Source organism: Meriones unguiculatus, chromosome 1 (assembly GCF_030254825.1).
Source record: "Meriones unguiculatus strain TT.TT164.6M chromosome 1, Bangor_MerUng_6.1, whole genome shotgun sequence".
NCBI lineage: Eukaryota > Metazoa > Chordata > Mammalia > Rodentia > Muridae > Meriones > Meriones unguiculatus.
The window spans coordinates 8,534,559-8,546,937 of record NC_083349.1 but is presented as its reverse complement, the minus strand read 5'-3'; the positions used below and the strand labels follow the sequence as shown (position 1 = coordinate 8,546,937).

Sequence of the window (12,379 nt, the reverse complement as noted above, 5' to 3'; positions counted from 1 at the left end):
TTCTATTGATTTAATTCTGTTTATTTTGGGTAAGTCACACACTTATATGTTTAAGATGTTAAAAGTAAGAAAGGGCACAACTGAATCACTTTTAAAACTACTGAAGTAAGATCAGTAAATACTGACTTTATTGTACTTCTCAGAACAAATCTGTAGACACTGTGGTCCTGCTGTGCACTCATTTAGGACACAAGCTGCTTTGAAAACAGCACCACAATCAGTAAGCATCAGGCTCCCATTACATGGTAAACTTCACCAGAGCTATAAAATGCCATGTAATTCTGGTGACATAATTTATCCAATGTGGACATGTACAGAAGTTTGCCTCGATCAGTACAAAAGCACATTTCAAATGTTGTAGAATTAAAAAAAAAAACTCAAAATATATAAAACATGGAAATCAAAACTCTTGCAGCAATTCAGTCAGTTAGTTTCTGAAGTTCTGGAAGCTTCCATTAGTATGGTTGCTTTTGTCTTTTTTTAACTATACATATTCAACCTGATGACTACAGTAAAATAGTTTGCGTTAGTGATGACAACTGCAAAAGGCAGTCGGGTTAACTCAACCTTCTATGATCAGCTGTAAGGAGGAGCGAGTCCAGGCCCTCTACTAAGAAGGCACATTTGCATGAGAGCCCACATACGTGCTGCATTCACCAGCTCTTGATGTATACCTCTGTATACAAGGGTTCGACAGCCTTCTGGCCTGCCGCATCTGGAACACAGTGCAAAGCTAAGATTAGAGTTAACCTATATTGGAAGGGGAAGGAAAAGAGAGAATTCTGCTGATAGTCACAGCTGGACAGTCTGATTTGCCCCCACCACAAAGCACAGAACACAAACACCCTTCTCCAACTTTCCCTCTTCCCAACAGACACTGTTTTTGCAGAGAATCTCATACATGACTATTCAAAGTCACATAAAATGCAGGCAGTTATAAAACTAATACCCATAAAAGAGATTTCTTGGACATTCCTAAAGGAAAAGGAATACTAGTATAATGATAAATGATTCTTATAAGGAATGAGAAAAGTGGAGTATTATCTACTGATCTGTCCCAGAAGACTAGTGAAAGACAGTACTACTACCAGGAAGAGCACTGGAAGTACACGGTATCTAAGACATACAGAATCTACATCATAAAAGCTATGGCGCGGCACACAGGGCAGCTGGCAGCAGTGCTACTTTTCAGGTGTAATTTCTTAAAAGGGTTTGCATTTTCAGAACAAAGATGAATGGCCAAAGTATTCCAAAACTGTTTCTTGGGATTTACTTGATCAAGATGAACAAGCATTTCTCTTGCTATATCTGAGCACAGCCTTTAGTTGTTCCAATGTTACTATCAAACTACAGCAAAGATAACAAACGTTTATTATCAACTAGCTAGAAAATTAAAGTAACAACATGAAATAGAAAAAAAGTGAATGGGAACACAAAACTGTATATTAGACTCTAGGTTGGTCAGTGGTATTCCAACACCATTAAGGAAAATAATTCTTAACTGAAAATTGGCAAGTAAAGGGGAAACTAAAATGTCACAAAACAATGTTTTGGTAGAACTGAAAATGTTTTGAATGGTCAGGCCAATGTCACACCAGGAGTGTCAAATTTCTTCACCTAGAGCTACTAACAAGACCCTAACTGCAAGAACAAAGGAAGGAAGGCTCTATTCTTTAGCTGCCCAGCTTGTGCATTAACACAATGTACACAGAAAGTTATGTACACGTGACACTACAAGGAAGCTCTGAATTAGGGTGCATTATTTTGCAAGTTCAATTGGTATGAAAGTCAACATGCAAATAATCTCAACAAAGAAACTGAAGGATTAGGGGAAAGGAAGAAAACAACTTCAAAGGATGCAGGCCCTGTAGAGTTTCTCCCCAAGAAGAAGAAAACCTACAGAAGATGCTGATCTGCCAGGTCCCCGCTGTGCTACAATGGCGCCAGAGACTGCTTTAATCCAACTATGCATCTCTTCAGGGCTATCAGCCTAAAGAAAATAAAAGGAAATTTTCAGTCAACTTTTTCTCAAAATCACCTATTTGCATAAATTTCATACCTTGGTAATATAACGTCACCTGCATGTGCATGCATGCACATGCGCACGCACACACGCACACACACACACACAGTTTTCAAAGCACTTTTATTAATTTGTTTTTGTTTTGTTTTAAGAGACAGGGTTTCTCTGCATATCCCTGGCTATCCTGGAACTCTAGATCTGCCTGTCATCTGTCTGTCTCTGTCTCCTGAGTACTGGTATTAAAGGTGTGTGCCACCACATTTAGCTTCAAAACACTCAAAACACTGGAGGTATAGTTGTGAGCTATTCAACATGGATACTGGAAAACCAACTCCTGAAAGCACCTTTCTTTGGTGAGCATGTTTAGTTATTGGGAAACTGAACCAACATACTCACATAGTTGAGGAAAACAGCCACTGAGCCTTTATTTTACTTTTAAATTTGTGTTTTAGTTTTGACACTGAGTCACACTAAATTACTCAGGCTGGCCTTCAATTCACTCTTTTGCCAGGTTTCCCTTGAACCTCCTGCTTTAGCTTTTTGAGTAGTTGAGATTACAGGTATATGGTACCAAGCCTGGCTCTAGAAGCACTATTTTCAACCCAGGTATTTCTGAGCAAGGTACTATATGGAGACATAACATAGCTACTGCGTGTTTAAAATCAGATAAATCAAAGTATAGATAATGAATGTTTGTAGAAAGGAATTAAGAGGAAGAAACCAAAAAGGGTACTACACTGTCAAATGCTACAGTCTAAACTTGCTATATGTGTAACTGACACTATAACAGTCATTCTGGCATCATCATACATATTAATTGTAGAAATGATTTCTAACAGGACAATGAATTAAACAAGCACTGGTAGTCATATTCAGAAGTAGTCCTCTTTCTTGATAAAGACCAGACAGTGCGAATTTAAATATTATGAGATCAGAATATTCAGAGGGATATGGCCACAGCATGAGGCTGAGAAGGGAGACAATATATACCTTCTTACTTCTGTCATTTAGAAGCCCTCACTCCTTGAGAAGCACATTCAAAATTAGATTGTAGACTCTACAATTTCCAACAGGGTAAAATATAAAATGTTTTTCAACCACTAACATGTTAAAAAAGAAAAAAGATGATTACTTGCTTTATTGTGGCAAAACAATTTTCCCATTTATTTCAAATTTTTAGGCTATGTTTTTTCTATGTACTTTGAATACTATATGTTGAACTTTGTGGTTGTTAGCAGTGTTTTATTAACTATGAATTTCATACAGTGTACTTTGAACATTTACACCTTCCTCTGAGTTCTTCCTCTCTATTCTCCTATACCTTCCCACTCAACTTTGAGATTTCTCCCCTCACCAAACCTTTTCTCCATCAAACCCAGTTTGCGTTGCACAGCTAATCTTAAAAGTGGGGCCTGTTCTGTTATTTGGTTAGCTTACCAAAGGTCACACCACTAAAGAAAACTAACTCCCCCTCTCTCAGAATCTATCAAATGCCAATAACGCCACGGAGCATTTTTCAAAAGGTAGAACTCAGAGCAGGAACAGGGCAGAGTACACTTTCATTCAGCACTAGTAAGAGCACATGATCAAAGCCAATGTAACAAAATAGAAAGACAGTTCTGATGGTTAAACTTGACCTAGAAACATCCTAAAGAAATCAGAAATTCAGGCCAAATTTTTCACAGAGATGCTGCCATCATCATACATTCACAGTTAAATGCATGAAAACTATGCAAATGAGTATTTAGCCATAAAAGAACAGAACTTGCAGAGCAGCCACACACAGAGTGTGACACAACTTAAAATGTTTCCAGAAATAAAATTTTTTAGATAGGATCTCACTGTACAGCCCTGGCTGGCCTTGGATTCACCAGAACCCACCTACCTCTCCCTGCTGAATGCCTTTAATCCCAATTAAACCCAGGTGTTTCCAAAGAACTTTTAATGACAAAGGAAAAATGACAATATACAATCACAAACAAGATTTTATACATTTAGTATGACCTTGCTGTAAGGATCACTGATTGAATGTGAAAGTATGTGTATTTTATAAACCATAGTTTTCTTAGCTTTTCTGCAAGAAGTAAATGTATTAATTCTCATAAACAAACACAAATGCTCTTTTCGATAACTTCATTTATACTTGAGAGTATCCTTTTAAGAAAAATTACCAAAAAATTGTATTAAAGAAAAACACAAAAAAATAATACATTTGAAGGCACACTGCAAAAACCTAAGTAAAATAGCACTTCCCTTCTTCCAAATGTGACTTTGATTCATCTTACTAATTCGTAACAGAACACTCCCATTTCTGAACATATATCCCACCAACAACCCACTACTTGATATCCTTCAAGCTGGTAAATTATTTGTTAAAACCAACAAGCTTTATTTATATTTATTTAACCTCTAAATGTCATTAAGTTCTTGTAAGAGAATCTATAATCTCTAAGTAAGTCTTACCTGCACATAAAAAGTTCGAGACGTCGTTACAATTTCAAACAGGTTGTCCCTCATCATTATGTCACTGTTATAAAAAGCAATCATCCAGTTGTTTGTAAATCAGTTTGACAGTTTTCCTTCCAGCTATCTGCTCAGTGCCAAGTATTTGTCAATAAATGTTAACAAGAAAAAAAACTAACAAAACCACATTATCATTTCCCAGTTTTGCCTTACAATTCACATGCTTTTACACAGCTCATTTAGAAAAGATTCATAAAGCAACTTTAGAGTCAAAGTTCATTCAATTCATCATGGCACAAGTTAATGCAACTCCTTGTGACAATGCATTCTCCAGCACTTTTGAATACTAAAAATACTTCAACCTCAATTTGTTAAATCTTGTAATAATTGCTTGTAATAATTTTTCCTTTGCATTAATGAACTACTTTTGAAATGTCAGTTTACAAATGAGTTGCTTCCTAATTTTCAGTTTTCAAATAAAAAGTTAAATTACTTTACAGATTAAAGAAAAAAACTGCAGCATAGCTTAACCACAGTTAAAAATCCATACAAGACTGGCTGGAGAGATGGCTCAGAGGTTTAGAGCACTGGCTATTCTTCGAGAGGTCCTGAGTTCAATTCCCAGCAACCACACGGTGGCTCTATAATGAGATCTGGTGCCCTCATCTGGCATGCAGATATACATGTATGCAGAACATTGTATTCATAATAAGTAAATCCTAAAAACAAAATCTACACAAGAACAAAGAACATGCTGTAAGCTCATGCATGGGGGAGGTGCCATTCTTCATACTGTACTGTCCTTACCTTTGCTTGCACTCTTGGACTTTATGAACTTCTTTAAGTGGGATTACCCGCAGAGGTTCCTTTTCCTGGCAAAAAAAAAAAAAAAGCAAACAGACACAAGACATTTCATCTCAACGGCTAGTTATCTTACTGGGAGGTCAAGGCAATTTCAGGCACAACTGCAGCAGCAGGACAACTCCAGTTTTAAGCCCTTATACACACAGCTGTCTGAAGCTCCATTTCTGGTCTCAATGACAGTCACTCAATAAGCAGCAGACTTGGTTATGGTAAACCATGAGGACCATGAGGACCAGTAAGTGCTCTACTTCCTCTTTTGGAATGTCATCTTGACATAGATGGCACCACGCAGCAAGCCCAGCTTTGCTATAATCCTGTCTGAATACACGGCTCAGGAATATCTGCAGGCAAGTTAGAGACATGATGCATCTATGTCTCACATCCTGGAATGGCTGCCCCAGCTGATACAAAATACAGACAGGTGACCGCGAATCTCTTCTGTGGAGACAGCCGATTGGTGCTGTGATCATCTTTGTGTTTTATAGGTTGTATGGCCCATTAATTTTGTACTTTGCTTCTTTCCTGCCTCGGCTACATCCAAAAGTGACCCAGGCAGTAACTAAGGACCATTGAGTCCCTCATGTACAGTTTTTCTCAAAACAGAAAGAATGCTCTAAGTCATTATTGGGATAAGTGGAAATGCTTGCTATTATTATCCTTTGAAATGAATCCTAGGTACTTATTTCTGATTTCTAAAGTAAATTTTACTTTAGATGATGGCACAGTTATGGAGCCAGAACTTTGGCATCCTTAAAGTATGACCACAATCCATACATAGGATGGATTGTAACTTCTGATCTTAAAAGTTACCTCATGGGTATCCTTCATGGCAGAAGACAAGCTGATGTATTTCCTGACTTAAGGTTCAGTCTACCACAGACTTGCTTCACTGTTCCTTCTCTTAGTCTTCTTTATTTCACAGTAGTTAGTTCTTTGGTCTTCTGTAATCTTGCAAAGCTGTAGAACGACTGGGGCCACTTATTTCATAGACTGTGTCCCAGTCTGGGTTTGTCTGATGTTTATTCATCCTGATGTGCAGGCCACATGCTTCTGGAAGGACACCACAACAGCCGACTACTTCTCAGCCATTCCTGCCAGGATGTGCATGGTGTGGACTGGACCACTGGTCATGACTGAGACTCTTGGTAGACTCTTGGTGTAGTACTTGATTTTCCAACAAAAATTTCCCACTAGTTTTACCAAATATTGAAGATTCTTACCTGAAATCATTACTAGCATAGTTGCCTGCCAAATGGTGATTTTTCTAACATCACTCACGTACATATGAATCTGGGAATTTGAAGAAACACTATCTCTTCACTTATTTTCTCTGGGGACAGAAGATGTATGGTCTTTTCACTCTTCATAGCCCCCTTGTGATCGATGAGTGCTGTCTGTACAGCACAGATGTACATTTCCCTAATCCTGAGTAGCGCTGAGCATCATCACGTAGTTCTGAAGACCACTTTAGGTACTTTTAACCTTTAGTAGTGCTGAGGTTCTAACCCAGGGCCTTGCATACACTAGTATGCACGCTACCACTTAACTCCACACTCAGCCCAGTTTCTTTCTGAGTAAGTTGTTTGCATTTTGTTTGGTTTCCTACCAGATATCTCACCTTGCTTTTCTTATTTTGAACATTGAAACAATCATGGATTTATAAAAAAGACCAAGAACATGGTCACTTAGAGCTGAGCTGCTGTTCTAGGCGTGGTGCCCTAAAGTCCTTTGTTATAGCCACCAAAGTGAGAAAGTAGCGTCCACATTGTCTTACAGTGTGAGAATGCTCACTCGCTGTCTTTCTTTCCTTTAGTATAGAAGAGTTCCTCACTCCTCTAGAACGAGTAATGTGGAATTCTGCAGATCACAGCAGTTACTTTATTTTGTAGACTGTCCCCACTCTTGGATGTGGCTACTGTCACTTGGTGATTAAATTCAGACTATCTACCTTCAGCAGCAGCAGCACAGAACTGATGCTGTCAGCATTCTCAACACCGCTGAAGTTTGTTGAACTTGACTGCCTGATGAAAGTGGCGTCTGCCAGGCTTCTTGACTGTACAGCTGCTCTCTTCCCTCTGTGCTTACTGTTTATTTCACAGAGAGGTGTCTCATTCCTATCTAGGCATCTTGCCCCTCACTGTAGTTACATGAACTCAGCCACCACTCAATCATCTATCTGCATCTATATGAGCACATAAATACATGGCTGTAATTGTTTAAATCATTATGTATTTTGATACTCTCACTGGTCATGATCTGGTGAGGGAACTACTAGTGAAGTGACTTCTGGGTGATCAGTATTTCCTTAGAATGTTTATTGCTTCCTGACAAAATAGTCCAAATCATCCTGTATTTATTTCTCTTGCCCAGGTAAAGAATCTACCAATTCTCCATGGAGTTCAGGTTTCTTTTAGGGGGAAAATGATCATTTTCTCAAGATACAGAGCTACAGTATGTTTTACACTCACATGCACTCACACCAGGACATAATATTTATGTCTACTTATGTGCTTGCTAAGTTAGATCAAGAAGCCATGTTTTTAAAACAAGAGCCGTGGTTTCTATTATCATTGATATATTTCCTCATTTATCAACAAGTACGTGTTGTAACCATTCTCATCTCTGTCACTACCCACTTTCTGTGCCTTCCTTCCTCTCTGTTCTTCAGACTGGGTAGGGCAGCCGCCTCATTACACATGGCTCTGCCTGTCTACACCAGGCTATACAGGTTGCTTCTGTCCTTTACCCCATAGCAGCTTTCTAAAAGAACTGACACCTAAGACAACTCTTAAAATATTCCCAATACACCAGCCAGTGCCTATGAGTAACTATACATTTAAATTACTGAAGTGAAATGAAACTGGTTTTAATTTTAAAATGAAATAAACTTACCTCCTTACCACACTGGTTACATTACCGGCACTCAAAAATCACATGTAGCCTGCACAGAACAACATAGGTGTGGAACACATCTACCAGGGCAGAAAGTTCTGAATGTTGTTCTGATGCCTTTGTTCAAACAAAATATGGGGCATACAAAAGTCCAATGCTTTGGTAGATGAAGGAGAGAATTCCATTAATTTATACACTCATTTACTGTAAGACTCAGGCTACCTGAATCTTAAATAGTGCTTTCCTCTTACAGGAAAGAAGGGACACACAATCTTTGATACTGCCTTCAGAACAGGGCAAAGATATCTCAAGTGAAACAATTTAAGAGTTGATCTGAAACGGGAAACAAACAATCTTAGAAAAAGCAGGGAAGAGAAGGCAGCCATGCAGAGTGCTGGATGTTGCTTTTGGAGGATTTCCTACATGACCACTTCCAATGTCCCTCAGAGAGAAGTTTAGATATGGTGTTTCTGATAATTTTAGATCCATCAAGATGGAATGCTTCCTTAAGATACTGCAGTTTTATTTAAAACACATTTAAGAAATATGTGATTAACCAGATGTATTACAACCAAAGGACTGAAATTCAGGTGCCCTCAAAACCAGAACTAGAACATTCAAAAACAGAAGAGCATACAAGCATGCAAATGCCAAGCATTTGAAAGCATATTTAACTGCATACCAGTTCAGACTTGAAGTAGCCTATTGCGTTTTCATCCAACTGAAAATATCTTCTTTTCCAGTTTTTCATCTATCAGAGAAGAACATAGACAGAGGCTTCAAAGAATGTCAAATGTTCATCACTCTGTAATTGTTCCAATATGAACCCACAATCAGAAATGCCAAGTATTCAGAAACAACACACCCTTCCCAAAGGAGGTAGTAAATGGCATCTTTCCCTGCTAACCAGGCCTTGAATGATGGAATGATGGCCTTGGCCTTGGGCAGCTCACTCTCAGAGTTTATTAATTACTCTGGTATTTCAAGATTTTGATCTCTAACAGAGGAAAAGGCGGGAGGGGGGGAGTATTCCCTTCTTGCCAGCCCAGCCCACAAGGTAAAAATCAGCACCAGAAATGTCATTAACCTATCAGGTTTCTCTATCTACAACATGCATGAATCCTTTCTCAAGTATTCACATATAACAGGTCCACAATAAATACAAAATAAAAGCCATACAGAAAATGTTTAATACACCTTTATACAAATACTCCTGTAAATTTTTTCATACCCTAAATTATCTGTAAATAGTTGGAGAGATGGCTCAGTAGTTAAGAATGCTCTTCCAGAAAACCCAGGCTCAATTCCTAGGATCTACATGGCAGGTAATAACTGTGTCAAAGTCCAGTTCCAAGGGAATCTTGCACCCTCTTCTGACCTTCACTAGAACTGCAAACATGTGGTACACAAATGTACATTCAAGTAAACACACTTACACATAAAATAAAAATACACATAAAAATGAAATCTTTTTTAAAATTAAGAAAAATCTATAAATTATTTTTTAGATTTAAGAATAAAGATTACCTCCTTAAAAGCCTCATTAGCCTACAACTAAGCCTCACAGCCTGGGAGAAATTCTGCCTCAACCGACAGACAGCCTATCTTTGGTCTCATCTCTCTTTCCCTGGGACCAATGGTCCAATAGGCAGGAAGAAATTTCCCTCTCCAGCTGCCAGAAAGTAGAGAACAGTCAAGGAGAATTACCAGAAGAATTTGAAGTGTTTCTTTATTCACATTTTTTCCTTTTGTTTTCAAATGCTGAACTTTATATCCTCTGGCGAGTCTCAAATAGTTCATACAGAATAAATTTTAGAAAAGCTGATTAATAAACATCAAGCCTGCTATATAACCCAAGCTAACCTAGAATTTTCCATGTCTCGCCTCAGCTTCCTAAATGCTAGGATTATAGGTGTGAACCGAAGCACCTGGCAGTAAAATAGCTTGAACCTTAGAAAAAGTGGTGAATAAGCCAAGCATTGGTGGCACACACCTTTAATCCCAGAACTCGGGAGCATAGGCAGGCGGTTCCCAGCCTGGTCTACAGAGTGAGTTCCAGGACAGCTGAGGCTACACAGAGAAACCCTGTCTTAAAAAAACAAAACAAAAACGTAAATGTGTTTGTCTTGTAGAAACTTCTTCAATGTCGCTGACTATGGAGACAACCTGGACTCACTGGTGATGCTTACTTAGCACCTGAAGCTGGGCCAAAAGTTGTACCTCTCATTTACCTCTTTCAAAACCCACATAAGTTTTATAAAATAGCTTTCTCATAAAATAAAACTGGAAGCCTGGGAGATTAAGTAGCCCAACCTTAAAACCAGCAGCCACTCCTGGTTCCTCCACTTCTACAGCTCTACACCTGACCATTCCTGAGTGTGTGAGAAATCAACAGAAGAACTTTCTGGGGGCTAAGAAGACTCCACAAGTAAATCTTGCCTGAATCTGAACGTTGGGATCCAAGTGAAGATGGAAGGAGAGAACTGAAAAAAGTTGTCTTCTGATCTGAGAGCAAATACATTAAGCTCATGCTCCCCTTCCTCGTCCATATCATGCACACACATACATAAACTGAAGTTTTTAAACAAAACAAAAAGAAAAACCTAAACTTAGGAAAGTTCACTTAGACTAAATGTTGGTAGACATAGGCATTAACTTATCCAGCTGCCCAAACCAAGGAAGTAACTGTGCCGTGTGAATAACCCTCTGCCCTTTCGAGCAACAGACCGCCCTCCACTCTGGGTCTCTCCAAAAATAAAGCACACAACGTGCGTCCTGACTTGCAAGCTTGCTGACACGCAAACCTTCCCTACTTGACAGGTTCGGTTAGCTACTCACCACTGCTCCTTGTTTCACACAATACCCAGCTTTGATAACTGCACTGTCTGGAGGTGGTTTAGGAGCAAAGTGAGGAAGATGGCTTTGTGACCGTTTCAAATTGTTTCTATCAACACTTTCGCCACATTCGTTTACTTCTTCTTTCTAAAATGAAGCACAAAATATATTTTTTCTTGCTTTAAATTTAAATACTTCTATTTAATGTTATCTTAGAAAATCTTAGAATCAATGACACTTAATCAGAATTTTCCTGTCACTGATCAAAACCCAGACCTCCATTTCTATAGTTCTACAAAACTCCTGCCTCTGGTAGGACTTTTTTTTTTTTTTTTTGATTTTCAAGACAGGGTTTCTCTGTGTGGCCCTGGCTGTCCTCTAACTCACAGAGATCCACCTGCCTCTGTCTCCCAGTACTGGGGTTAAAGGCACATGCCACCTTGCCCAGCTTGGGGCTACCTTTTTACATTTAAATAATTTAAACAGATTCATAGGAATTTATAATAATTAAACAAAGTACCAGAGGCCCTGTGTACTCTCTAACCAAATTCTTTCCATAAAGGGAAAGTGCATATTTCTAGGATGCATCCCTCAAAACAAGCATCCATAAGCTTTATTCAGATTTCAACAGTTATATATGGACTTGTTTGTCCACATGTAACATCACACATGTTGGCTGATGCACAGCCATCAACAATCACCATAATCAACAAACACAAAGGGCTGCTCACTGCTACAGGTCTGCTTGTGATGCCCTAGCAGTGCTCCTGCACAGCCATTCATTTGTTCTGACACTTTATAAATGGAAGTCCACACTGAGTATCTTTTGAGATTTTTAAATTTCATTGAGCATCACCCTCTGAAGGCTCATTCAGGTGTCTCTTGACGTCAGCAGTCCATTGTCTATGCTGCTATATCCAGTGGTCTGGGTATACCACCATATTATGCTGCTGATCACTTACCCAATTAACAGTGTGCATTATTTTCAGCTTCTGGCTACTAGGAATGAGACTATTATAAATGCCTAGAAGAAAACATACTAGGCTGGAGAGTAATTGCAAACTTACTCAAAGATGACAAGAAAACCACCACACAAATTTTTTTTAGAGTGGCTGAACTGTTTTATTTACACCTCCACCAGCAATGAATAGGTGAGAGACCCAAGCATCCCTGTTCGGGTGAGGTATTGCCCTGGGTCCTTAATTCGAATTTTTCTCTACTGGCTACAGATGGCAGCCATCTCTCCTAGTGTCTATTAGTCTGTATTTCATTTTTTTGGTGAAATGGCCATCTATGAATTTT

At 38.8% G+C, this 12,379-nt stretch overlaps 1 protein-coding gene across 12 annotated transcripts in view; it reads right to left on the bottom strand.

Annotated features, from left to right (window-relative positions):
* The window catches only part of Plekha1 (pleckstrin homology domain containing A1), a 50,996-nt gene that overhangs the window by 2,941 nt on the left and 35,676 nt on the right, over window positions 1–12,379 (bottom strand). For 5 of the 12 annotated variants that reach the window (XM_021653197.2, XM_021653201.2, XM_021653198.2 and 2 more), the window contains 5 exons: window positions 11,081–11,224; window positions 8,925–8,993; window positions 5,294–5,358; window positions 4,487–4,550; window positions 1,901–1,990 (listed from right to left, as the gene is read on the bottom strand). In XM_021653197.2, coding sequence (XP_021508872.1) covers window positions 1,901–1,990; window positions 4,487–4,550; window positions 5,294–5,358; window positions 8,925–8,993; window positions 11,081–11,224 — 432 coding nt within the window. Of the gene's footprint in view, window positions 1–567; window positions 716–1,900; window positions 1,991–4,486; window positions 4,551–5,293; window positions 5,359–8,924; window positions 8,994–11,080; window positions 11,225–12,379 lie in introns of all 12 variants that reach the window. The other 7 variants (XM_021653199.2, XM_060381131.1, XM_021653202.2 and 4 more) reach the window with 4 other exon arrangements.